The sequence below is a fragment of the Apaloderma vittatum genome, unplaced genomic scaffold (assembly GCF_000703405.1).
Source record: "Apaloderma vittatum isolate BGI_N311 unplaced genomic scaffold, ASM70340v1 scaffold3753, whole genome shotgun sequence".
Classification (NCBI taxonomy): domain Eukaryota; kingdom Metazoa; phylum Chordata; class Aves; order Trogoniformes; family Trogonidae; genus Apaloderma; species Apaloderma vittatum.
The window spans coordinates 30,006-54,969 of NW_009707334.1; the positions used below are offsets into that span (position 1 = coordinate 30,006).

Consider the following 24,964-nt stretch of genomic DNA (forward strand, 5'->3'; position numbering starts at 1 on the left):
TTGGGTCAAATTAATTTTATTATGCTCCATGATGAATTGCCACCAGTGCAACATCCTATTCACTGTACATTTCAAAAATTCACATACTAAAAATTTCAGTTCGATAAATGGAAAAACTGAATGATTGAGAAGTTCTTACGGATTTCATACGTACAAGTGGCTAGCCGATATTGTCTATGCACATAGAGTGTTGAGATACAAAAGCCTCATGCTAGTTCGTTAATCGCTAAGGCTATCTGGACAGTCATTTAACCAGAATATATAAGAGGCCTTCATTACAATGTTTAGCAACAATGCACCAGTATCATGAAATGCTATCTTCTGCTCATAGTGCAAGTGGCGGAGCGCTGAAGCATGCAGTTATGACTAACTTAACTGCCCTTGCAGTCTTTTATGCCTGAAATTTATCATGTACAAACACTACTTTAAAGTAAATATTAACCTGGACACCACAGAATGTGAGTGCACTTTTTGTATGAGGAAAAAGAAACACAAGAACCAAAAGCTTTCTTTGGCCAGTATCTACAAATCAAAGTTTTGTTCAATAAGGTAACTTCAGAGCTCCCAAAACCTGGAACAGAAGTTTGATTAACAAACTGTGATGCTTAATTATTAACTATATTACAGAAATTCCAATTCTGGGAACGTAACAGCTAAACATATCTAGTAAGTAGCATGTTAAGAAAACCTCTAGGCCTCATCTGCTTAATTTTAAAATGCCCTATATGCAATAAAAAAATAAGGGAGCAGTGCCAGAAGTTATACGAAAGCCACAGAAACATTTTCCTTATACACGATTCCTTAACCCCACTGCCATTAGCTACCCCAGGCTGCACTTGCACTTGATCCACTGCTCAAGCCATCCCAGCAGCAAAGCCAGCAGGAAGTGTTTCTAGCAGCAGAGGGCAATGCAAAAGTTACCGCAACAAAGTGAGACCGCTTGGAGATTTTTTCCTCAATTTATGTGCTTAAATTACTCTTGGAAGGAAGTTAGCATCCTCTGAATAATTTAACTACAACCTCACCTCTCCCACTACTTGTCAGCAACTTTCTTTTCTTCTCATATGACTAAATTAATTCGCTAAAGACTAGGCTATAACTGGGTTAGAAATCCAAGCCGTATCATGCAGGTCCAGCCTGTCAAGATCAGGTCAACACTGGGTTTCAGTCAATACAATTCTGATAACTTAAATTTATTTTGAGAGCTTGACTAGAGTCAAAGACCCAGGACACTATGCATTAACTACACTTCAAATATGACTGACTTAACTAAACATTCTGTGTCAAATAATGTGGTTTTTAAAAAGATTTTCTACCTGAAAGTTACAGTAAGTACAGTAATTAATGCTGCAGATATTAAATACCCACATAGCATAGATTAGTATTTTGCAATAGGCAAGTATGCCAATGTTTACTGTACTAAAAGTACAATTTATATAAATGTGCAAGCTGTGAAATGAGAATCCCATTTTCTGTCCACTTATTCAAATACTGTTCTCAAGAATGAGGTTCTTGATCTTCATCATAACCCTTGGTCTTAAAGCCACCATACAAAGACAGAATATTGCCATAAAGTTCAGTACTTATTCAAAGTGTATATTCTGAGTTAATGGCTTTCCAACTTTATGGATGTAGGATTGGTGTTTTAGCATTTTTTGTGTACCATAACGCAAAGACTGCAAAGTAATACCACTTATGTTTACTTTATTAGTACACCAATGTCCTACAAATTTTAAAAAGTAATTAAACATTACTGAAGCAAGCATTAAACACAGCCCTTCAGCCTGAAAATCATATAAAATTGATTTAAAAAATAAATCAAACTGTAGCAATCGCCAGCCTCCAGTATAGCCCCCAGTAATTTACACTTCTTCATTCTGAAAGTAAGAGCTGGGAAGGAAAAAAAAAAAAAAAGACTGAACTTGTGTGCATCAAAGATGCCTTTACCACTACTACAATGTAAAGACACCCTGTTTAACTTCAGATAGGGAGTTCCCTAACGAAGGATTTAATTACTACTGCTGTTCAATAGCAGTCAGTATTGCTACAGTTAGGGTAAGGTAATTTTCACAACTAGCTGCGCACGTCTGCAGTGATTTTGTTTTTTGTAAAGCATACTGCTAAGATTTGAACTGCAATGTCGTGGTGTATCTGAAACCATGCAATAGTATAAACCAGCCTCAACATTCATGTAGCATTGCATTTGAAATGAAGGGGCTAAATAAACTAAGAGCTGCATCACTTAAAGAACATAGTGCTATACTAGGTTTTAATAAGAAAATTTAGATACAGAAAAAGTAGGGTATGAAAATAGTGTTTTCCTTCTTGCATTATAACTAAATTACATTAAGGTTTTTGTCAGTCTCACATATTACATTTAAACTCCCTTATAGATGGAATGGAAAGTATTCACATGTACATGATCATCCAGGTGTAAACTTGCACACATTAACAGGGAGTAGCTTTGTAGAGGATTATGACAAACCTTTACAGATTAAATGAGGTATTGCACAGATTAATAAAAAAGCAAAAGGCAACAAAAATATACAGCAAATTGGTAGAACATTTACATGATAATTTTACAGAATCCATAGACAGAAAGTAGTGTTTAGTATATCATTCACCTTAAAAAATATATATATATAATAATATATGATCAATCATCCCATTCGTCATCATCCTCAAAGTCTTCTTCATCATCTTCATCTTCATCTTCATCTGCACAACAAAAAAAAAAAAGCAAGTCACTTGCATGCACCGAATTAACATGAACAAAGTGTTTTCTCCCTCAACTTTCTGAAAACAGAACAATCTGATAATACTCTAAGATTTCTAGACATGATATTCAGTTTACAGAGATACTGGCTGAAAGTTAAATATGTTTCCTTTCTCCCTCTCCTCCCCAGGTGGGAAAAATGTTTTATGCTATGAGAAAAAGAATCTTAAGTTCTCATTTATCACTTACTACTTATTGCCTTTTCTTAGAGAATGTGAGAGTAGCTAGTTTGTTCCCCATTGGAGCTTCAAGGACGGATTAATTTTGAAACTTAAGAACTGTTTCCCCAGGTTTACTACGTAATGGGATTTCTGTTTATTATACAAGCAGATAAAAAAAAATTTGCAAGCTGAAGTCCATTGGGGGTTATTAGAATATTCTGTGTACTACACATCAACATCAATGTTTATTGTTAAATTTATTCAGTCTTCCACTATTTTTATATGAATCATAATCTAAAAATTGCAGCCTGTGAAAATCAAACTACTTATTTGTCAGGCAAGAGCACTTCCTTCCCTAGGAAAGCGCTGTATTTAGCACCCTTCTTGGTATTTAATTTATATAAAGTACAAAAATTGGAGATTACTACAGAGAGCCAGCAAATCAACAAGGCAAGGTCTGCAAGAAACTTATATCCAAGCCCAACCAGAAGAGACGTAACCAAAGAGCTGCACTGCAGCCACTGATCTGCACTTCTTACAAGCTGGTATTTGAGAAATGCAAATCCTCTTGCAGACTTATTTTTTCCAAGCAGTGAAGTGTAAAAAAGCTGATTCGGTACTAGTCCAGGACTAGTCAAGCAACACTAGTAACCTGATAATTATCCAGCAGGTGGCATCCAAACCACATTGGAAGCCACAGTTTTAAGAGCATGAATCTCACTTCTAGAAGCAGAAAACATTAAAAACCTTCCTTCCACAATATTTTGACAATTTATTTCATCAGACAACTAGTGAATAATAATATATACACTATAGTCTGATATGGAATGCGCTAGGCAGGGCCCTAGTGATGGGTTGGATAAAAATAAGTCTACTGTAAAAAAATAAAATCTTTATAAAAATTTTAAAAAATCTTTATAAGGATCTTAACCTTGATTAGTAATTTTCAATTCGGCATTATTATATATTTGTGTTGGATAGAAGTGTCAACTCTTGAAAACCTGACACTGAGAGGTCAGAAAAATACCATCAGACTCACCTGAAGAATGAATGGCTTTGCTCCTTTTCTGCATAACTTCCATTAATGCACCCACAATTCCTGAGGTGGGTGCAGGTGTAGGTGGTGCACTCTCCTGACCATCAGATACCTTGGAAAAAAAGGAGAGACATCATAAAGATGCAATTAGCAGAAGAGAACCTGTGTATTTTGAGACAAGCGTCTTTGTAAGATTAATAAGTTTATTACGAGCCAGAAGAAAGTTTGTTGCAGTTTGTTTCTTTAGCTCAAGCTAAGTTTTTATTTATAAAAATGTTTTTATTTACAAAAATGTCAACCTTTTCTATACTGCCATACAACACAACTGTGGTCAGTCCATACTCAACATTAAATATTTCAGCTCTGACTACTATGAAGTGAGTGCTCAGCTAAAGGAAAGCTTCTTAATATGGCTGTAGAGATATGACTTGTGCACCTACATAATCACTAATTATTTTATCCTTCGGTAAATACCACAAAATATTTTTCTCATTTAGGTTTGTTAACCAGATCTGCCTTGTGTTGATAATCCCTTCTGAAAGTAATAGACTTTGATACTGCACACCTGTAATGGCAAATAAATATTAACTTTAAAAAAAGAACAGCAACAGCAAAACAAAAAATAGCTAGTAAAATTGTTTTTAAGATATTCTGTGACATCAAGAAGAAATACTAATAGTAATAGCAACAGCCTGAGCTGCAGCAGCAAGAGCAGAGGCATCCCTCATGGGATGCACTTTTCCAGGCCCAGGCAGGCACCTTCTTACAAGCCCCAACGTTTGCAGAGCACAGGTCCATTTTAAGATGGGAAAAAAAAAGAAATAATAATAATAATAAAAATATCTAGTGTTTTCCTTCTGGTACTATTAGTGCTGAAGTTATCCCCTGCAGTTGTTTAGATGATTTTACTGAAGTGTTCAGGAGACAGGCAATCTTTCACAGCTCTCACAAAAGTTCTTTACAGCCACAATATTGTGGTATCGTCATTGTAGGATTTATGCTTAAAGCTTTTCAGTAAAGTGAGAAATGAGTTGGAAACAAAGATGATTTCATGCACCAATACTCATCTATAGCAAATATGTGTTCTAAGCATTTTCTCAATACCATTTAAAGTATCACTTCAAAACCCCTTAAAAGCTACAATGCAGCCCAAAACGGAGCCCCAATTTACCGATCGCACAGCAATACTGCCGCCATTTTAAAGTCCCAAGGGAACATGGGCGAGAAAGAGCTTCTACTCACGGATTTCAGCTGTATACCCTGTCGTATCTGGTCTAACAGTGCATCTCTTCCTGAGCAGGACACCGGTCGACTGTTCTGTTCTACTTTCTTTAACTGAGCTCCTTCTCTGATTTGATCCAAGAGCGCTGCTTTGTTTCCTGCAGGAACTGGAAGCTGGTGATCAACCTCCGAAGGAAGGCCTGGTGGTGGAGGAGGACCAGGAGGGGGTGGAGGAGGTGGTGGTGGCGGAGGAACAGATGACCCACTTGCCGGAGGTGGCGGTGGCGGCGGAGGGCCGGACGGTGCAGATGACGAATGCACTGGTGGGGGGGGAGGATACATCCTGTTTGGAGGACCAGGTCTAGATGGAGGTGGGGGTGGAGGTGCTGCTGTGGGAGCTCTTGAAGGAGGCGGAGGTGGTGCCCCTCGGCCCCGAGCAGGGGGAGGAGGAGGGCCTGAGCTATGGGGAGGTGGTGGTGGAGGTGGAGGGGGTCCTCCTCTGCATGGTGGTGGCGGAGGTGGAGCTGAAACCAAACAAAACAATTTACAATTACATGCTGCTCAATACCTGTAAGTCTCTCAGAGACAGTAGAAGAAATAAAAAGGCTTTGCCTTGCCTTTTGCAAGGATCTCTGTGCCTGTGCAAATTTTGCCAATTCTGGATTACGTTGAATATTAAGCTATAGTTATATGAATGCGAACCAAACTGAATTGAGCCTCTGTGTCTGTTATGTATTGCGTAAAAGAATCGACATTGCAGGAAGCAAGTGCAGTATGTAAAATGATTAACTAAAGTCACAAAACAAGATTGGCCATTAATTTTGGTTTGGTCATGGGGTAGTAGCTTTCTTCATAATCCAACGGTATCTTAATTCAGTGTTTAAATTTCTCGTGAGAAAGTGGAAAAAAATTGCAAAGAATCACTTGTTGAGCTCGGACAGAAGGCAGAAGATAGGTGTATTTTCTAAAAATCTCATATGTGAAACACAGAATTTTCACTTTATATTCTACCTATTATTTCATTAGAGAATGACAGAAGCAAATATTTTTGAAGTAACATTTTCTCGTAACAAAAAACCCTGAACAAAAGTAGTAATGCATTATAATGCAGCATAAACTGACTCTTAGTCCCTTTTACTGAAAGTTACTTCCAACAATCTCTTTATGGCAGGGATCGTAGAAAGGAAACAATTTCAGGGCTACCTCAACGCACGGAATCATCTCTCTGTGAAGTGGCCTTGAAACGTACTTGCTCTGCTAATGGCATTTTCAGTGGCACCGTTTCACTTTCTTTTCCATTAAGCACCTAATGGCTTTTAGAACTTCACGTTGTGTGTTTGTTGCACGTAACTACTTAAAAATCCAGGTGCTCTCATACAACTAAGAAAGTTCACATTTGGTTTCATGTGCTTGGATAAGGAAAAAAGATATTTACACTCAAGAAGATATTTCTTTATCTCTTCTATTATCTCCTTTCTGTTATGTGCTGAGAAAGCAGGCGGTCTGCATGGAAACAGAGAGGCGACATCCCTAAAAAAGGAATTCTGAGGAAGGAGGAGACACTAGTGCCTCAGTGCTCGTCTTGGAGAAACACGCCCCTCCTAAAATTATGTGTTATATTCTTATAAGTTCCAAACATTCCCCTGTCTTTTTCCATCCTTTCAGAAGAACAACATGGGGAGAATCTCCTCTCAAACTTCCTATATTTTCCAAGAGATATACTGCCAACATTCTTGATTTTTAAAAAAAATCCCACCACTTTTTGGCTGACATGTCTGTAGTTTCCTTTTAAGCCACTGGAGGCCAGTATTATCAAATAAAACTTACTCAGCAAGCACTACAGTTTTTCTGTATTACTGAAAAGATGAATATGGTCATATTCCACAGAGTCTGTAGATTCTGAAGACGAGGTTTACGTTTTCCTTGGGGAAGGGGTTTATTTGCATCTTATCCAGAGAGACGTACCACATCCAATTTGTGAAAAGAGAATTCTGGGGTTTTATAAGGCCTGTCTGCACCCAACTGAAGTGAAACGAGGGAGGAGGAGCAAGGAGGCAGCACCATTACCTCATCCGCTCTCCCTTCCCCGCCCCCAAGCAGATGGTAACAAGCAAAGCAAGAGAATAATTTAGGTTTTTATAAATGCACGTTAATCTGAACATCGCTATTAACAAGTTTGCAAAATCTTCTATTGATGGTATTGTCACTAAAAATAACAGTACCAAAATTAGGGAACGGGCAGGAAAAACAGGGAAGTAATTGCTATCTGAGCAGAACAAGCAGAGTGAGTATGTAAGCACAGAAATTCTTGCAATAAACACACGAAATTGTGTTTCAGTTGAGAAAGAACACTTCAAACAGCAGTCAAGCCTACACATCAAGTAACATAACTGCAGATAAACTCATTGAAATAGTGGAATATTTTAATGACCTCTATCAAAAAGCACAGAGGTACCTTATTATCATGCATGTTAAAGATGAGGCAGTTTTTCTTTCAATTTGCATACATGCAAGTGGCTGTAATGTGAAGTTAACACATAATAATAGAAAAATTGGTATTTTTAAAGTATTTTAAGCTAGTTGTAAGACTCCAAGGCAAGTCTTTTCAATCCAATTTTATGGTGATCAGTCTAGAATCACCAACTCCACAAACATTTAAACAGAGGTAAGATTATTTAAAGCAATTGATGGATTTCCTACTGAGAAAACAAAAATAATTGTAATTGAAATTTTGATTGCAATTTACTAAGAAGTTGGGCTCTAACTTTTAGTATTGCAGTCAAACAGATACGGACTAAGGTTTCTTGTCTCAGAAAGAAATCACACAGCAGCATGAATACTTGGAAGCATACGCTTAGATGCCAGCTCAAATACGTACCGCTCCACCGTGGAGGACCTAAGGAATAAATGTAACAAGTCACTGTACCCTGAATCTATATTTCTTCAGTCACTTGAAAAATTTACTCAGTAGTTTCAAACTGCCACAATTTCAGTGGCATTTATACCCTATTTCTCTTGAGAAGCTTTCTAGCCAAATTTTTTAAAGTTTGACATCGGCAGTGTAATTTTCAGACTGACCTGTTATGTTCCACTAGATAATGCATCAGCTGAGATCACACTTAAAGGTTAGGCAAGGAAAGTCTTTTTTTGAGAATTTTCTTGCAGCAGAAGCTTGCTCAAAACCAGCACTTTTTACTTGATGATATTAGAAAAAAAACTTTAAAATTGCAGGTCTCTAGCTGTTGTAAGGCTCATTACACAGTTCTGACAGGGTAAATGGGTACCATCCATACATCTGTCAGCGATGTACCATTACTGTAACTGAAAACAGCAATATGGCTTCTAAGATTTTAATTTATTTATAAGAGATATTATAAATAATCATGCAACAGACAGTCTGAAAAATCTGTATTGAACATGTTGTGTAGCTTTGCAGTCAGACTGTTACTGGAAATTATTTGACATAGATAACAGCCTTATTCTTTAGGGAACAAGTACTCTCACGGGTCATACACGAACATTTTTACATAGCATATGGTGTACAGAAAGATTATGAAACCAGTGCAACTGCAGTGACATGCAAGTCCAGAGAAGAGAATCAAAAATTGCTCATCATCAACAGCTTCTACTCTAATCCTTATGGCAAGAAATGCTCTGCTAATTTTCACGTGGAAATGGAAGGAATCCCACCTTGCCTGCGCAGTTCATTTTTAACAGCTTCCACACCTCCTGTTTTTTCAATGAAATCATATATGACCTTTGAAGTTTCTTTGTCTTTTAGTTGAGCTTCTGAAATTCCACACAGATCAAACAGGTTTTTCAGTTCTGGGTCTAAGTTGTTCACCTGCAAGTCAGACACGTCAGTTTTAAATAGCTTGAAATAGAAGATTTTTTTAAAATACCATTGTATTGTAAAAAAAAATAATAAAATCAAATCGTGCAGTTGAAAGGAACAGCAAAGCCAAGTACATGCCGTTGGGCTGACTTTTCAGTCAGAAAAGACTATTTTAGGTGAGGCAAGTACTTTGCACAAAATCTTGTTTTGCATCTTTTGCCCTCAATCCCCTCCTACTCCCTTGTACTCCAACACATCTCTATCTCTGCATCATATTATAAAATCACAATTTGTAACTATTTTGATGCACAGTTAACTTTTTTATTTAACGTCAATCTTCACTACTTCTATTAAAAGGCCTTGAAAGCTTAATTATTCAGTGTATTAAGTAACTTACTGAATTACTTACATCAAAACCTGTGTTTGGATCCCAACCAACATGTCCAATGTGTCTAAAAAAAAGCAGAAAAGTCCATTTAATCAGCATAAAAAGAACCTGTTAACTAAAGTAACAGGACAGCAAGATAACTGGAGTTTACTAACAGCTTCTACCTCCAGTCCTAGTAAGACACTAAGCAATTCTTATTCCTCAGTGCTCCACTTTAGAACGGAACAGTAGAACTTCCTTCACTCCCACTTTTTTCCTTGTGTCAAAAAGACCAAGCAGAGAAGTTATTTGCCCCCTTAGGTTATGGTGAAACATGAAGGCTGCACAACATCCCGTGCTGCCTATGGGCGGTGATGGAAGGACTGCAGGTTGATCAAGAGAGGAATTCAGCCTTTATATAGTAAATAGAGCTACTAGAAGTATTATTTGATGTGATGCTACAATCCACCAAAAAGGCAGTCTGTACATCTCTAAGCTACCTCATGCAACCACTCTTGGCTGTAGAAGACCGAACCATAATGTTACCAGCACTGCACGTTTTGGGTTTCTTTTTGCTAATGGCCAGTTCTCGAAACTCAGTGCAGTTTTCACGTAGCACAACTCAAAGAGTTTTAAAAATACTAGCTGAGCTGTTAGTAGGCAACACAGTTTAGGCTAAGCTTGTCAAATTACAAGGACTGTTTCACTGCCCTTACACAGTGCATAGCACAACAGACCTTGTATTCTTGCTTGGGCCTGTTAGTGCCACCAACAGGACAGGTTTTCTTATTGAGAATACCGAAGCTCAGTGATCAGTTTTGGTCTTGGTATAACTATTATTAGTTAACTAAGTTTGAGGGGCAACAATAAAAGTAAAAGATCGGGTTTAAAATGACATCATGCTACAGAAAAGGCAAAAAAAGAAAGCCTCCTGTTTTGCCTAAATATGTAAATGCCTTTCACTGCCAAAATATTGGATGATTTATTGATCACAGAATTCCAGATGTTAAGGTACAGCTTACTTCACATAAATTTGACATGCATTTCCCAATACACAGTCTCATATCTGACTGTAACATACTAACTGGTATATGTAAACTGAAAGACATTTACCAGCCAATACAATTTTACCCACATAATTCTGTGTATTTGTGCAATTCAGGATGCACTTTGAAGAGGTCGTGAGCATACAATTCAACGCTTTGTGCACTTAATTGATATTAAAGTTTATATGGAGTAGTGTTAGCATTATTTGTCATTTATTCTTCATCCCTCAAAGCAAAATAAGTTACTTGTACACATTGACTGTAACACATCCATTTTAGAGGTCTTTTCAATGAAAACACATACTTACAAGGTAACTGCAAGTCTTACGTTACTTAAATTATACAGCAGTAACTTATATTAATGTTAAGTAGAGCAGATCTATTTTTTTTTTTTTGCTCATAACACTGAAAGTCCACATCTTCTAACAGAAAGAATTTAAAACTTTTACTACTGACTGCAATTTTGATCTGGCATAAACAGTGACAGTGTTGTTCTTCAGCCGTATCACAGCTCAAGGTATCTTCAAGTCATCCTACTGGCATTCTTCCCAATAATACCCAACACCAGTTCCCCTATGTTTGTATAAAACCAACAACTAAAGCATTTTACATAGTAAGATGACACATAGCTGCACTCGACAGGAAACTTAACTAGCCCTTAAGCCAAACAAAATAAACTTTCAATCTTCTTTTGCAGAGGTTGGCCACTTACAATTTGATGTTATATTTAACAATATTAGAACGTATCTTTTAATTGAACTTCATTAAATTTTTTACAGTCTTATTATCAGCTTCTCTAGGTGAGAGCCTGACAGACATTATGAACAAAGTCTCAACCTCATTTTATATCTACACTGCTGCACAACCCCTTCCACAAATTGTGATCAGAGGTAAGACACATTACTGCAAACGTTATTCGCAATTTTGTTTGTGTATGCTGAAGTCTGCATCCGTTGAGCTACAACAGTGACCAGCAACTAATCATTCTTCAATTTTCTTTATTTCACTCTTCCTTCTTTTCTGCATTTTTCAATTTAAGTGACACTAATTGATGCAGCACTTCACTGATACTCAGATAAGAAAGAATATGCCTGCCGTCTGAATTGTCTGAGCACAATCTGTTTAAGGAAGGATTTCAGCCCATTTCTTTCCGTCCACTATCCCATTCACTTGGCATGTAAACCTCACACTGTTTTTTTAGTATTTCACTTCTTTAGAAAATAGATTACATGTATTTGCAAGTGTAACTGATACAAAAAAACCTCAGTCCTTACTGGAAATTGGATGGCGTTCCAATATCTGCCTTTGTCAATCTTCTCTTTTTAGTTTTTCCTTTCTTCTTTTCTTTGGTATATGATATATTGTTGACTTGTGGGGTATAAAACCTGTTAGTTGTGATTTCCGGGTTTTTGATATCAACAGTTGCCATCGGTAGATTTGGGCCTGTGAAAATAAAGTACAGAATTTTTACTACTGTGTTGCAATAAAGCCATATTTAATTTACAAACCTATTTTTTTCGAGTGGTAAAATACTTCTAATGCTGCGACAGCTCTGCTGTCACATGCATCCAGTTGACTTCTGGATGTCAAACACAGAGCGCTAAGTTATTTGCTGAAGAAAAAACTGCCAAATTTGCAAAATCTGTGAGTGCCAGCGAGAGTAATACCCAGCAAACCATGAGCTTGGCACCATGGTGAACTGGAGGGAACCTGCACTAAATCAGCCCCAAGCGGGAACACTTTCTGCCATCGCACACAGAACCTCAACATCACAAGAACTTCAGAAGGCTTCTCTGGACACACTACTGTCTTCAAATATAGGATATCATCTATGGACCTAATCAGGATTTCTTGTGTCTCACTCTTTGACAGGTTTGCGAAGTGATTGCAATCCCAGATTAAGAAGCAGAGCTTCAAGAGCAGCGACAGTAAAAACAGCACCAGAAATAGAAATTAAAACACTCAAATTATGAATTATGTTCATTAGGAACAATTCTGAATTGTTACTCTAGTAATTTCAAATGCATTTTAATTGTACATCTGCCAATTTTAGCATTTTGGTATTATGTTACTTGTGTAACACCAGTAAATAAACATACCTAGCATGTTTTCCACACAGGATTTTTAGCTTTGACACAAAATAAATCTTAAAATAAGCACGTGACAGATAATGTATGTATTTTTAATACATACGCATATAAGTATACATACACATAGACTTGTCTTTTTAAAGAAACCTGCAAAAAGGGCAAGTAATTTCAGTTTTGGAAGAATGAGAGTAAACAGTCAATTTAAGACTAGTTTGGCCAGAAAGAGTTTGAAAAATCCTCTACTTGCCTGTGAGTTACTACTCAGTGATTAGCAAATCTACTAAAATAAGACTCAAGCATCCAGACTTGCTGGGCAGACGACAGAAAAGCCTAATAAGAATTTGATAAATCTGAACCTTATTTAGACACTATTTTTTAGTAACTTCATTTTGTATGGGTAATTCAAAGTTCTCTAAGCATTCTGAAAGAAACAAGCCTCAGGTTTCACAGTCCAAAGTCCAAACCATAAAGGAGAAGCAGACAATACAATGGATAACACAGATCACAGAAACAGGACACCAGGCTAGACAAAAATCACGTAAAAACATATGACAACTCCTACATTCCTGTAGGAGTCTTAAAGGACAAGATTTAAAACTGCATTGAAACTGCAGGAAGAAGAATTTCTCAAGTGTTTTCTGCTAAGCAGAAATGCTTTGATCTGGAAATGTTAGGGTCTAGACAAGCGTCCTTTGAGAATACCAAAGTACAAACTGAGCACATATGACAATGCAAAGCAATTTGCATTCTTAAAGTTCCACACAAATTTAGCATTAAGTTCACTAATCATCAAATATTATCAACCCAAAACGTAACAAGTGGAGATAAGTAAAATCTTCAGGATGAATTGAAAATTACAGCCTTATTTTCATTAGATACAAAGCCAAGGCCACTGTAGGAGTTCATCTGCACTTTAATCACCTAACACATTCTCTCTCTTTTCACCTAGTCCATTGCTACTTGTAGTTTCAAAAGCTGTACTAATGTTCAAAAAGAAACATGTACATTTCCAGTGCTAGAAAATTAGTCTTCTCACAATTCCTAAGAGTCTTTGAAAATGCACTTTTTTACATGCAAAATCCTGAACTAATTACAGAGTTTTAACTGTGCAAAGGACCAGCCATTTGCAAACCAAAGTTTTATTCAGCTGAGCTCAAATAAAGGACTGCTAGCTTGATTCTTTGATACTAGCAATATTTATACAAGAGACAATGGAAAACTATTAATAAAGACGAAGATTTTTCTTACCGGCAGGTTTAGACCTTAGATGTCCACGAGGGATAAAAGAACTTTGGAAAGAATTGTACTCTTCTAGAACAGCCATATTTATATCCAGTAAAATTTTTCCCATCATGAGACATGCACCTTCCCCATCAGGTGTAGACAGCTCAATAAATGAAGATGAGAGCGGCAGGTAGAGCTCATCGTTAGGAAGTACCTGACAGTACAGTGGCTTTAAGCATCCACTGTTATCAACATCTGTGACATCTTCAGAAGGGGGTCCAGAAAACGTAGTACAGAACATTCTGAATCGTGACCTCTATGATATTCTCTGTATTTTATTTAGAACCCCTCTAGGCATCTGTCCCAGACTACAGAAAGCCCCGCAATAAATGCAAACTGTTCTAGTTAACAGTCGAAACAGAATTCTGCCACGTGGTTCTTAAAGATCCCCTCAAAACCTAATTCTCTGGCAAATCCTTGTTTCATCCAGAACTTCACTAAGAGGTCAGTTCAACTACAATAACTCTTCTTTATTTGCATGAAGTGACCTAGCTATTACAAATGAGTAGAACATAAATCCCAGGAAATTACAGACTAATACATTTTACATAACTGTTAATGCCAATTTGATTCTAATCCTGCAATTCTACAAAAAAAAATAATCTTAAATCCGTACCATAGAAAACGTCATCCGAAAAGACAGAGTGATTTTTCCATGCAGCTTCAACATATGCAGAAAATCCAGACAAACAAGCCTCACTAAAACAAAATTCCCCTCAGTATTTCAAGCACGGGTCATGTGAGTACAGAAATGTGACTGTTCTTGTTTTCCAGTTTTAAAGGTAATTATGCCACGATACTTAGCATACAAAAAAAAAGGAGGAGTTCCTTTTTCTTTTCTCCAACTGAATTTCATTGTATACAGAGAGTAAAACAAAGAGGAGCTGATAATACAACTTTTTTTTCGCCAGTTACATGCTGATAGTATGTATCTGCTCCAGCTTGAATTTCAGATGCTGAAATGCAGAGGCTACAACCCATGCCCGGCATGTCTCACTTTTGACTGCAGAGGGCATGAACAGACCTAACTCTTTGCCAGCAGAGAAGCCAGGCATTACAGAATTTGACAGAATTAGAAAAGGAAGATAGACAGGTTGTGAAAGAGTACATGGACTCCCATGAAACACTTTACAAAAAAACCCCAGAGATGCCCAAAGCTTTGACTAGTGATTATAAACCTGAATCACTGGGCACAAACCTATGTATTCTACTGAATATTCAAGATAAAGGCATAAGATCAAAGAATGCAAGTTTAGCATGCAAAAATCCCGTTGTTGCCTGAGGTCTTACAGGATTAATTAGGAGAGTATTTTAAGCACCCAACTTTCTGCAGATTTCGTTTTCTTAAATCTTATTCCAATCACAGAGAGCGAACCAGAGAAACAGTTTGCGTTACTGTTGGTAACAACCTTTACAGTAGGGACAAAGGTTTAATTTTTTGTGGTAGGTGGCACTACACAGTCACCACTGCTGTTTTAATTCCCATCTGCTCTGCAGACGTTGCTGTCAGGGATGTGCTGCTTAAGTGAGCAGAAGCCAACGTCGCTCATAGGCAGAACAGTTAAAACCTTCTGAAAGCCTATAAAAGCTGGTAAGACAATCATGAATGGTATTACTATGATTTTTTGAAAACTAAACAACCCAGTCTTGGTTGATGTCATCAATACTAAAAATGTCTGATCATTGTCCAAACTTCCTCAAAACTTTATGAATTATTTTTGAGTAATTTTTGCAGAAATATTCCACAAGGAAGGTTTTATTAGGATATAAAAGATATCAGTAGTTCCCATAATTCAGGATTACTTAAGGATTACCTATTCCAGTGACCTGTCTTGGTTAGTACAAATTTAAGGCTCAGGCCGTAAGGGGACCTCAGATGATCTGTTGACTATACTCTTGCTCCAGCAGCAAACTAACAGATACAGTGATATGACCTACGATCTGAATCACCAAAAGAAATATCTTGGGGGAAATCACTTTTTAACTTCAGTGTGAAATCAGAACTACAAAGACTCCAAACTTGATTATTTATTGATGTGCATTTCTCACGTGATTTTAGAATAGATGGTAAAAAACCAATCGAATCAAACTGATACATAGATTTGAATCTTTCCATCTCCTGAGGAACGTGTAACTTCATGCCAATGAGGTGTATTCCTGAGAGGTAAATAGCTTCAAATAATCCTTCATGCAAAAAATCAAGTTGAATATTGACAAACATATGACCAACATGTCACATAGATAGCCAGATACACTGAAATTTAATTTTTCAAGAGGTTTTGTGAAATCTGTCATCATTACACCTGCCTTTAAACAAACAGGATAAATTTGAATTTCAGCAAGGTTCTGTATAGTGATCCTGTAACATGCATATTCTGAAGATGATGCAGCAAATACAAGGCATAAAGTTTTCTTCTCAGACTAAGATGAAGGGCCTCTGTCCTATTCGCAACACTTCACAAATGGCCAGCTAAGCCACAAATCTTTCAGGCTAGAACTAAACAAATACCAAAGAACAGAAACCAAACAAACTACTAACCTCTAGAACAAGAGTTTATTGCTTTTGCCACCACATGACTATCCTGAACAAGTCCAAAACAAAGCTATACATAAACAGCAAATTATAGCAGTAGGAAAAAATAAAATGCAGTGATTTGTGAAAAAAAAAACAAAAACCAAAACAAAACCCAAAACAAACAACTTACCATTTGGTGGATCTCGTCTTTTTTCTGTTAAAAAAGAAAAAGAGTTATTTATTCATAGGTATCGCAGGAAGAAAGTAATTCTAAATTTTAATTTCTAGCAAAGCTTTCAGCGACCTTGAACTCAAACTTAAGACTCTATTAATATCTTTAAATCCTACTTGTTATGTAGCTGAAATAAAGCATTACAGAACAATAAAACCCAGAACAAGCAAGCAAACTGAGAAGGAGAATAATGAAATAGTTACTGAGTCGATTTCAGACATTTTGACTACTAAGTAAGATGAAATACTCAAAAAACAGCTGTTTTGGTATAACCTATCAGAGCAAGATTTTTGAAGCATTATGCTTTCTGATTTTCACTGAATGAGACAGCTCCTTCATTTTTATTTGAAATATAATTAGCACTTTTATACAATACTGGTCTCACACAGAACTTACAATATATTACAATTATTTTTTGGTTTATGCAAAGAAAATAGGACACAGAGGGGCAAGACACTTCACCTGTGTTACTCAACAGGTAACAATACGAACAATATGGAACAATATGAGTACAATCTCCTCAGTACTAACTTGATATTCTATTCCCAATGCCAAACTGCTACACAGTTCACGAAGAATTTGGCTAGATGATTTAAAATGTCATTTTACACTCTTCACATCTCAGTACTCTCAGTCTATACTAGTAGATTCTCTTTCAAAGCAGATTTCCGTCACTTACTATTAATTCTCATTCACCAAAAATAACATTTATCCACCCTGCAACCGGCCTTCAAAACTCCCAATACACAGTTACGCTATTTGTGCACCTACCCAGACACTCTTGGCAATCCTGGGTTTACCAAAAAATAAGACTCTCTAAGGAAGGCTGGTTACCCCTTCCTTTCAGATCTGGAGTATCTGAAATCTAACAGGGACTTCCAAGAATTTTGTAATAAGAATTTGTAACAGATGTTTCACTTTTCAGCAAGTTCCAGAAAAACTGCTAACCTATTATATTTTTCCAGATACAAATACAAGGGGAGAAGGTGCCACCACAGAGGGTGTTGACCTTGTCCTAGCAATATTGTTAAAAAAATCTACAGACCTAAGTGCACAAGGCAACTCAACCTTGTATCAGTCAGCTGATCTTTAGATAGGAGTAAAGAAGCTGTCAAGGTCATCAAACCTTCAGAGATCTCTTGAGAATCAACTTTGGCTAAGCCAGCCTTCCAAAACCAGACAGCTGCCTCTTAGCTCACAGCAGGTTTGTTTTAGGCATAGAGATGGAGAACCTCTGGAAGGGTGTCTCAGCAAAAGGTAACAGATCCGAGGGAGGGGAAAAAAAGAAAAGAAAGAAAGTATTTCTTGCCAAAAACTGTGCTTTCTCTTCCTAGAATATTCAGCTTAAGAAACCACTCATGTTGCACTGAAAAAAAAAAACCACAACTGCCAAGCAACCTCGACTTCTGCGATGTAATTAGAGTTTTATCCAACAACTTGGAGATATCAAAAGAGAGCGCAGGACTGATTGCAAGTGATTTGGCACAGGATGGGAAGTTGGCAAAAGCAGGAGGTATTCATAGGAAGTGTTAAGTGGCCTTGTGCCAAATCATGGGAATCCATTACAATCCTTATTAGAAGAAAAAGTTCAAGAGATAAGATAGCAGGGAAAAAAAAGCAAGACATTTTTAACACTTCCTGTAATTTTTGCTGGGTATATAAAAGATTAATCTGTGGCCCAAAAGTCACTAAATCTGTTATTGCCTGGTTTCTACTGCTGAGTAGAAAATATGAACTGCTAGTCCTGAAGTACATCTGATCTGACTTGGAAAGTGGCAGATTTCTTTTTTGATGTTGGATCCAAACCAGATTAACTTCAGCTGCCTATGTCCAAGAAACACACCTCCCTTCAGTAAGGATTCCCGGAAATAAGAATGATCTCTGTGGAGACCTGAATCCATGGCAAGCTGAGCATTTCGGAGATACCTTTGCCTTCTAGGCAGCAAAAGACAAAAGTTGTGACCAATGATGAAACAGATTAAAAAAAAACCCAAACCAAATCAAACCCACAGCCAAAAAACCCTCTCCATTATTAAGTATCCAGCAAGCGCATCTGGAGCTTGTGACGGAAAACGGCAGTTTCAGAGAGGGCTAAAAGAGCTCCCACCACCCATGAGCTACAGGAGGTCCATAAAATCAAGTCAAGAAGTCTCCTGCCTCAGAAAGGTAGTTAAGAACAAGGCTCTGCTCTACAAGCCTCTGCTGCCCTTTATGCCAAGTGTTCAGCATGTGGAGAGGACCCTTGTGTGTGTACACACATCAGCATTTCTGAGGCATGATAATAAAAACCAATGGTACCTACATGCAAGAACACCCAAAGTGAGAATGTTCTACACTGACAAGCACCTAGAAGAGAAACGCTGTGTTCACTGTGCTTACCAGGAGAACTATTTGGGAGTGGTTTAAGTAGTAAACGGAGAGATTATTTAAGTAAGTCCAACAGAGAAATTAACTAATTATAGTAATTTCTTCCTAAAGAAATTTAAATAACTTTAAAAGAATTCAAGATAATTTAGAATTTAGCTAGATGAAAACCAACCTGATACTAAAAAGATTAAGGCAACACGTCAATAATTCTTTTTCTCTTTCCTCTTCTCTCCCATTCTGTTCCTTATTAAATACTTTGCACATTTGCAAGCTTTTGTATACTCTCTATTTGGAACCAAACTTTCACCTCTCTGGAACTCCAGGTGCACTTCCTCAAGAGTGCATTTCATACCAAGTGAGGAAGAGCAGAACACTGTTGCCTCTTCTCGCAGCTGTTAGAGAATACTTTTTGTACTAATCTCGGCACCAAGACATAGTTTTTGTGAACCAGAACTGCTGTTCTTGCTACATTCCAACAACAGAAGCTTTCCATAAGACTCCTGAAAAAGTCTCCGAGCAAGCCCTGAATAGTGTAACAGGCTGCTAAGTGATCACATGGAATACTCACTTCAGCTGAAAGCATGCTAGGCAGCACTGCTATGAAATGAAACCTGCTTTAGAAGGCAAGGGAGTAAAAATCCCATTAAACTAGAAAAGCATCAAAACTACCAGATTACTATCTCTGTCCTATGAGCAAAAGATTTGACTGAAACATTATTTTCAAACACAGTTTGCTAAGGCAAATAACGCAAACATACTTCCTCCCAAGTCACATCTGTGCACTGTAGCACTGTGTTTTAGCCACAATATTTAGAGCGAAACTTCAGCAACAGGAGATAGAACATTAAATCATTTAGGCAGAGACCTTTAAGAACACCGAGTCCAACCGCAACGTATGCCTGATAATATTCAAGCTACACAAGCCGACATAAGATTACCTTTACACAACTGAAGGTTACCTTTATGCAATTGAATCACAGAATTCTGTGATTCTGTGATTCAATAAGTAGGAGAAATAGTACTAATGCCACTTCTTAATGACCCCACTTCTTTTCAAGAAATCCTATGAACTTACTCTGAGTAGAGGGAATCTTCAAGAAGCCAGGCTGATCAGGTACTGGCCAGGGAAGTGGTGGAGTCACCGTCCCTGGAGGTGTTTAAGAAGAGGCTGGATGTGGCACTTAGTGCCGTGGTCTAGACGATGTGACGGTGTTGGGGCATAGGCTGGACTTGATGATCTCAGAGGTCTTTTCCAGCCTCAATAATTCTGTGATTCTGTGGTTTATGGTTCTGGAACAAATGCACCTGAGTCACCATACCCAAAGGAAATCCAAGTGAGTACATATAGATCACGTAGGTTCCTAAGAACACTTGCAAGGATGGCAGTCACGGAATCACAGAATGTTAGAGGTTGGAAGGGACCTTGAAAGATCTAGTGCAACCCCCCTGCCAGAGCAGGGTCACCTAGAGCAGGTCACACAGGAATGTGTCCAGGAGGGCTTCCTCCCTTCACCTTAGTCTACACTGCATTGCTAGTGCAATTCAGTTCCAGAATAGACTACAAAAGCACTTTCTGCAGCCTGGACACAGGTCTGCACTAGAGCTTACAGTAAGCCTGAGCACACCCGTGTGTTCTCAGCCTGTTTGGTATCACCTTATTCTTCATGGACATATGGCTGTCAGACAAGGCAAATTGTTTATGGGCTCCCTGGAAAAGGACTGAGACAAGATCAGTAGGAAGCCTGAGCTCCCTTTAAAATACTGACCATGTTCCTAAGGCATCTCGCAGCTGGCAAAAAGCTTCCCCCACTTCAGACTGTCCTGTGCTGCTCAGGACAGTATAAGCACATTATGTCTTCTGATCTTGGCCTTTGCCAAATCACTAGTTTTGAATAAAAGATATTTCTTTATTAAATGCTGGATCAATGCCAAAAAGCCATTCACATGAACTACTGAACATACCAGATGGTAAAATCTTTGTTACAACCCACTTGGGCCGAATTTAAACAAATCAGTTATAAACAGCCCAGAGCTAAAAGAGGGTTTAGACAAATGTCAAAACAGCTTACAGAAAGATTTCTAGTTTTCCCACTGACAGCTTACCATTTTTGCTTCCTCCTGATCTATATTTTCAAACACCACAACCTTAGAGTCTCAGTTTACAAGGAAACTTACAGCAAGGAGTATCAAGTTATTTCAGAAAAAATGTTATTTTTGCACAACAGAGAAAAGAAGCATGCTTAAACAACACAATTACTTCTAAATATGAATATGGCAGTAATGCCTCCAGTAGTTTTCAGACACAGAAGTAACTTCCTGCCTCCCCCCCCCAAACAACATAAACAAGCCTAAATTTAAGATTAACTTGAATATTTACCAGATTTTCTCTGCCGTCGTCCAAGTAAATCTGTTACTGTTTTGCGGAATAGTTTAGCTTCTTCTTCGTTAGCAAAATTAAGACCAACTTGACATGTCTGAAAAACATTAACATTCCCGCACCCATGACTAAGAAAGTGTTTTAAAGGCTTTCTTAAACACTTTCTTACACCTTCTAAAGGCATAATAAAAGAAAAAAATCACCACTGCAAATTTGGAACAATGTCTTAGTGAAACATTCTATCTTATGAACGTCCACTTACGAGTACAATTTCTAAAGATCACGTCTAACAAATTTGAGCAAAATCTTGTAGCTTGAAATCAAAGGAAGGAGAAGAAAATTTGTGCTTTAAGAATATGACACTTTACAAACATCTGCAAGTCAAAATCATAATTTCAATAAAGGGAGTTCAAAATAAAAAACTGCATTTTACGCTTCTGTCCGACGGACTAAGTTTTCCAGTTGAGATACAAAACAAACACCTTTAACAAATAAGCTTAAAAAGCTTCAAGGAACACAAGTAATACTGTACTTTTATAAATAATTTACAGAATGAAATAAAAACCTCAGTTATATTAAAAGAAGCAATTGTTCAAACAGAAGGCATTTTAAAATAGGTATTTAAAGATGTTGAGACTCACATCTCCAGCAAAGGTATGAAAATATCCTCTAGGACTATTATATACAAAGTTATTGTACAGCTCCTGCTCCCACAATAATTTCCCATCCTGAAAAGAAGGAAGAAAATATTTTGAGAAAATTAAACAAACTGCAGAGTTTAACTTCTTTCACAGTAGAACCTACTAAGAGTTGGAAACTGCCTGCTGTTAAGCTTGCCTACTTGACTATTACCCCTGCAAACGAATTCAATCAAAATCAAGATATACCAGAACTCGTGGGATACTGTTCCATTGGGCTACTGTGTTCTGTTCAAATCCCTGGATGTTTTCAAAAAACATCCTTCAAGCTCTACAATCCTGCAACAGTGATACTGTGAGCAGTAACAGTGACAGCGATAGACATACACTCATAGCAGCAATAGAAATAAAGGAGATTTCCAGTCTCCTGTTACTATCTCAGGCCCGACTTGAACAGAGCTAACTTAAAGGGAACAAAAATCTCACCTTTTAAAGAAGTTTTATATCTTTAAATGGCATTGTAGTTCAGCACCCAAGGACTGGGTTTCTCACTAAGTCTAACAGTCAAGTGACCAAATCACAAAGTCAAATGCAAGTGCCAACTGGCAATCTCGAACAAATCTGAGAGACTTCAAGCACTCAATGCTGACAGATAATGAGCTGTCCCTGGCTCCAGAGATAATGGGATGCTTTCCAAAGCCTCAGCAAAGTCAGCAGGGCTTACACTTTTCTGTATCATTTTTGTTAAGAAAATACATCTTGGACACTTCATCTCTCGTGTTCCCACTGTCTTGAGTGAAATATTGTAATAGGACAAAGACCTTCAGTATGAATGTACACATTGTGAAGGGGAAAAAAAGCCAAACTTGTTTGCCCTGTAGCTTTTGCATGCACCAGCACACTAATCAAAAAGCTTGTTTCCACCTGTGTAGAAGACAGCATCTATTTTGTTAACACCATCCAAAGTAGTGACAGCCACTACAATTTTGACAGCTATCCCTGTCAGTGACTCTACACTTTTGCTAGGTTGACTAATCAGATCCGCAGAGGACAACTTCTGTGAGCGGTAAGAAACCTGTATTTGATATTTATTTGATACTTATTATTATATCAATAGAAGCTAACATGTATGAAACACTTTAAATTTACAATAGCTGAGAAAGTTAATAAGCACTGTAATCACACTGCTTAAAGCACAACCATTTCCTTGACAATTTCTATGAGTTTGTAGCTACAACAACCTACAGTCATGCAATTCAAAATGGAGAATGAATACAACCAAGCTTAGAGAGACTGAAAAAGAGAAAAAAATGCTTACCTTAATGTCAAATATTCTGATAAAATATGACCTCTGCGGATTGTCCTTTACAAGGCAAGCTACACCACAGCATTTCTTTGACCACATGGCATTGCGATCTGCTGCATATATTTGAACAACTGCTGAAGACATCGTCTAAAAAGAAAAGGTAGCTATTAATTTTAAGGTTTAAAAAAACACCCCAAACAAACACAAATTCTGCATTTCATCTTTTATCAAAGCATCTCTTAATTTTGTTCCTTGTTCTAGACATCAACTTGCATCTCTTAATTGTGTTCCTTGTTGTAGGCAGCAAGTATGATTTCTCAAGTGGTAACACAGTAAAGTTCAAATGACCCCAAATCACTCCTACGCAAGACTTAGACAGCTTAAGAACGCAACTGAACCTTTTGTTCTTGCTCATAAAAATCAGCAAAGAGACTTTGTCTGTAAGAGGCAGATCAGTAACTATGGCGGTCACACAGAGAAGCTCTACAGTGCAACTAAGTTTCTTTCTGTTCAGTATTTCAAACTGGACAGAAATGCAATACTTGGGCTAGACCTGTAAATTACACAGTGCCTGGAAACACTCCCGGATACCGGAATGCAACTATCTACATTGCTTACTTGTTCGAATGGTCCCTGGCATGATTTTAGCCTATGCCAACTAGCAAACTCCTAAAACTTTTGGGCATGGTTTGAGAACTCACGAGCTAGGCTCATTCCCAGTTAGAAACCTGAAATCACTCTGTTTTCAAACTGAGAGTTTTTAATAACAGATGAGGATTACTCCACACCAGATTGCTTCAGTCACTGGGAATGTTCCTCACCGTGTTTGCTGGTATATAGTGTTCTACCTTAAGAGTCCTATGAGAGAATGAAAATTCAAGCCTTTGAAGAATATTTATCAAGCAGCCAAGTCATAAGGACATAAAGCTTAAAGGCTCCATAATGGGACAGACCAGAGGCTATCTAGCCCAGGATCTACTCTCCAACAGCACCAGATGCTTAGAAAAAAAAATACAAGAGCCCAGCATTACACTATGGGAGTATATCCCTGGCAATTGGCTCAGATTGCAGCTCAAAGCTCCCCAGAGCCAGCATAATGTTTTGCAGCACATGCTGGATTTTTCCTTTGTGGATTTATCTAATCACTCTTCAGACACATGTGAATCTTTGGGGCATCACAACAGTGGGCAAGACTGTATTTCACAGTTCACTTCTGCACTGTGTGAATTGTTACCTGCTTTAGGTAAAAGCTTGGCACCTGCCAGTTTCAGCCGACTGCCCCTGCTTGTTCTTACACAAGGAGACAGCGTTAATGGTTTCATAGTTGTCTCTCCATGCTGCACATGCTTTTACAGATACTTGCCCTGTAAGTTTTCTGCTGCTTACAAAGTGATATAAAGTCATTCTTTTACAAAGAGAAAAAAAGTAATAACATTAAGCAAATGTTTTCATAGATCCATTATAGTTCCCAGACCCTACTGGAGGAATCTTATTTAGTCTGAGTAATGGGCTCTGTATTAGGTTTTCCGCACACGCTCCACAAGTATTGCTTCGCCTTCATCGATGCTGACTACTTGTTAAAACAGTTGACGTCTAGAATGTAGGCATGTCTTGTTGCCTTATAAGATTTTCTACTGAATATCATCTATGCTACAGCTTTGAATTGGTTTTAAAATAACTAAAAGAATAACCTAAGTTTCATGGGATTTTTTT

The 24,964-nt window shown here is 37.6% G+C and overlaps 1 protein-coding gene across 2 annotated transcripts; it reads right to left on the reverse strand.

Moving 5' to 3' along the window:
* WASL (Wiskott-Aldrich syndrome-like) lies at positions 1-23,393 on the reverse strand. Of its 2 annotated transcripts, XM_009866134.1 has the most exons (11): positions 23,264-23,393; positions 21,949-22,035; positions 21,308-21,404; positions 16,522-16,545; positions 11,717-11,885; positions 9,439-9,481; positions 8,885-9,038; positions 8,073-8,090; positions 5,216-5,718; positions 3,977-4,085; positions 2,255-2,718 (listed from the first exon to the last, which is right to left on the reverse strand). In XM_009866134.1, the coding sequence occupies exons 1-11, from the start codon at positions 23,348-23,350 to the stop codon at positions 2,657-2,659; spliced, it is 1,353 nt and encodes a 450-aa protein (XP_009864436.1). In that variant the 5' UTR covers positions 23,351-23,393; the 3' UTR covers positions 2,255-2,656. The 2 variants fall into 2 exon arrangements, with proteins under 2 accessions (XP_009864438.1, XP_009864436.1); XM_009866136.1 differs by lacking the exon at positions 8,073-8,090 and having other exon boundaries at positions 1-2,718.
* Positions 23,394-24,964: the final 1,571 nt, after the last annotated feature.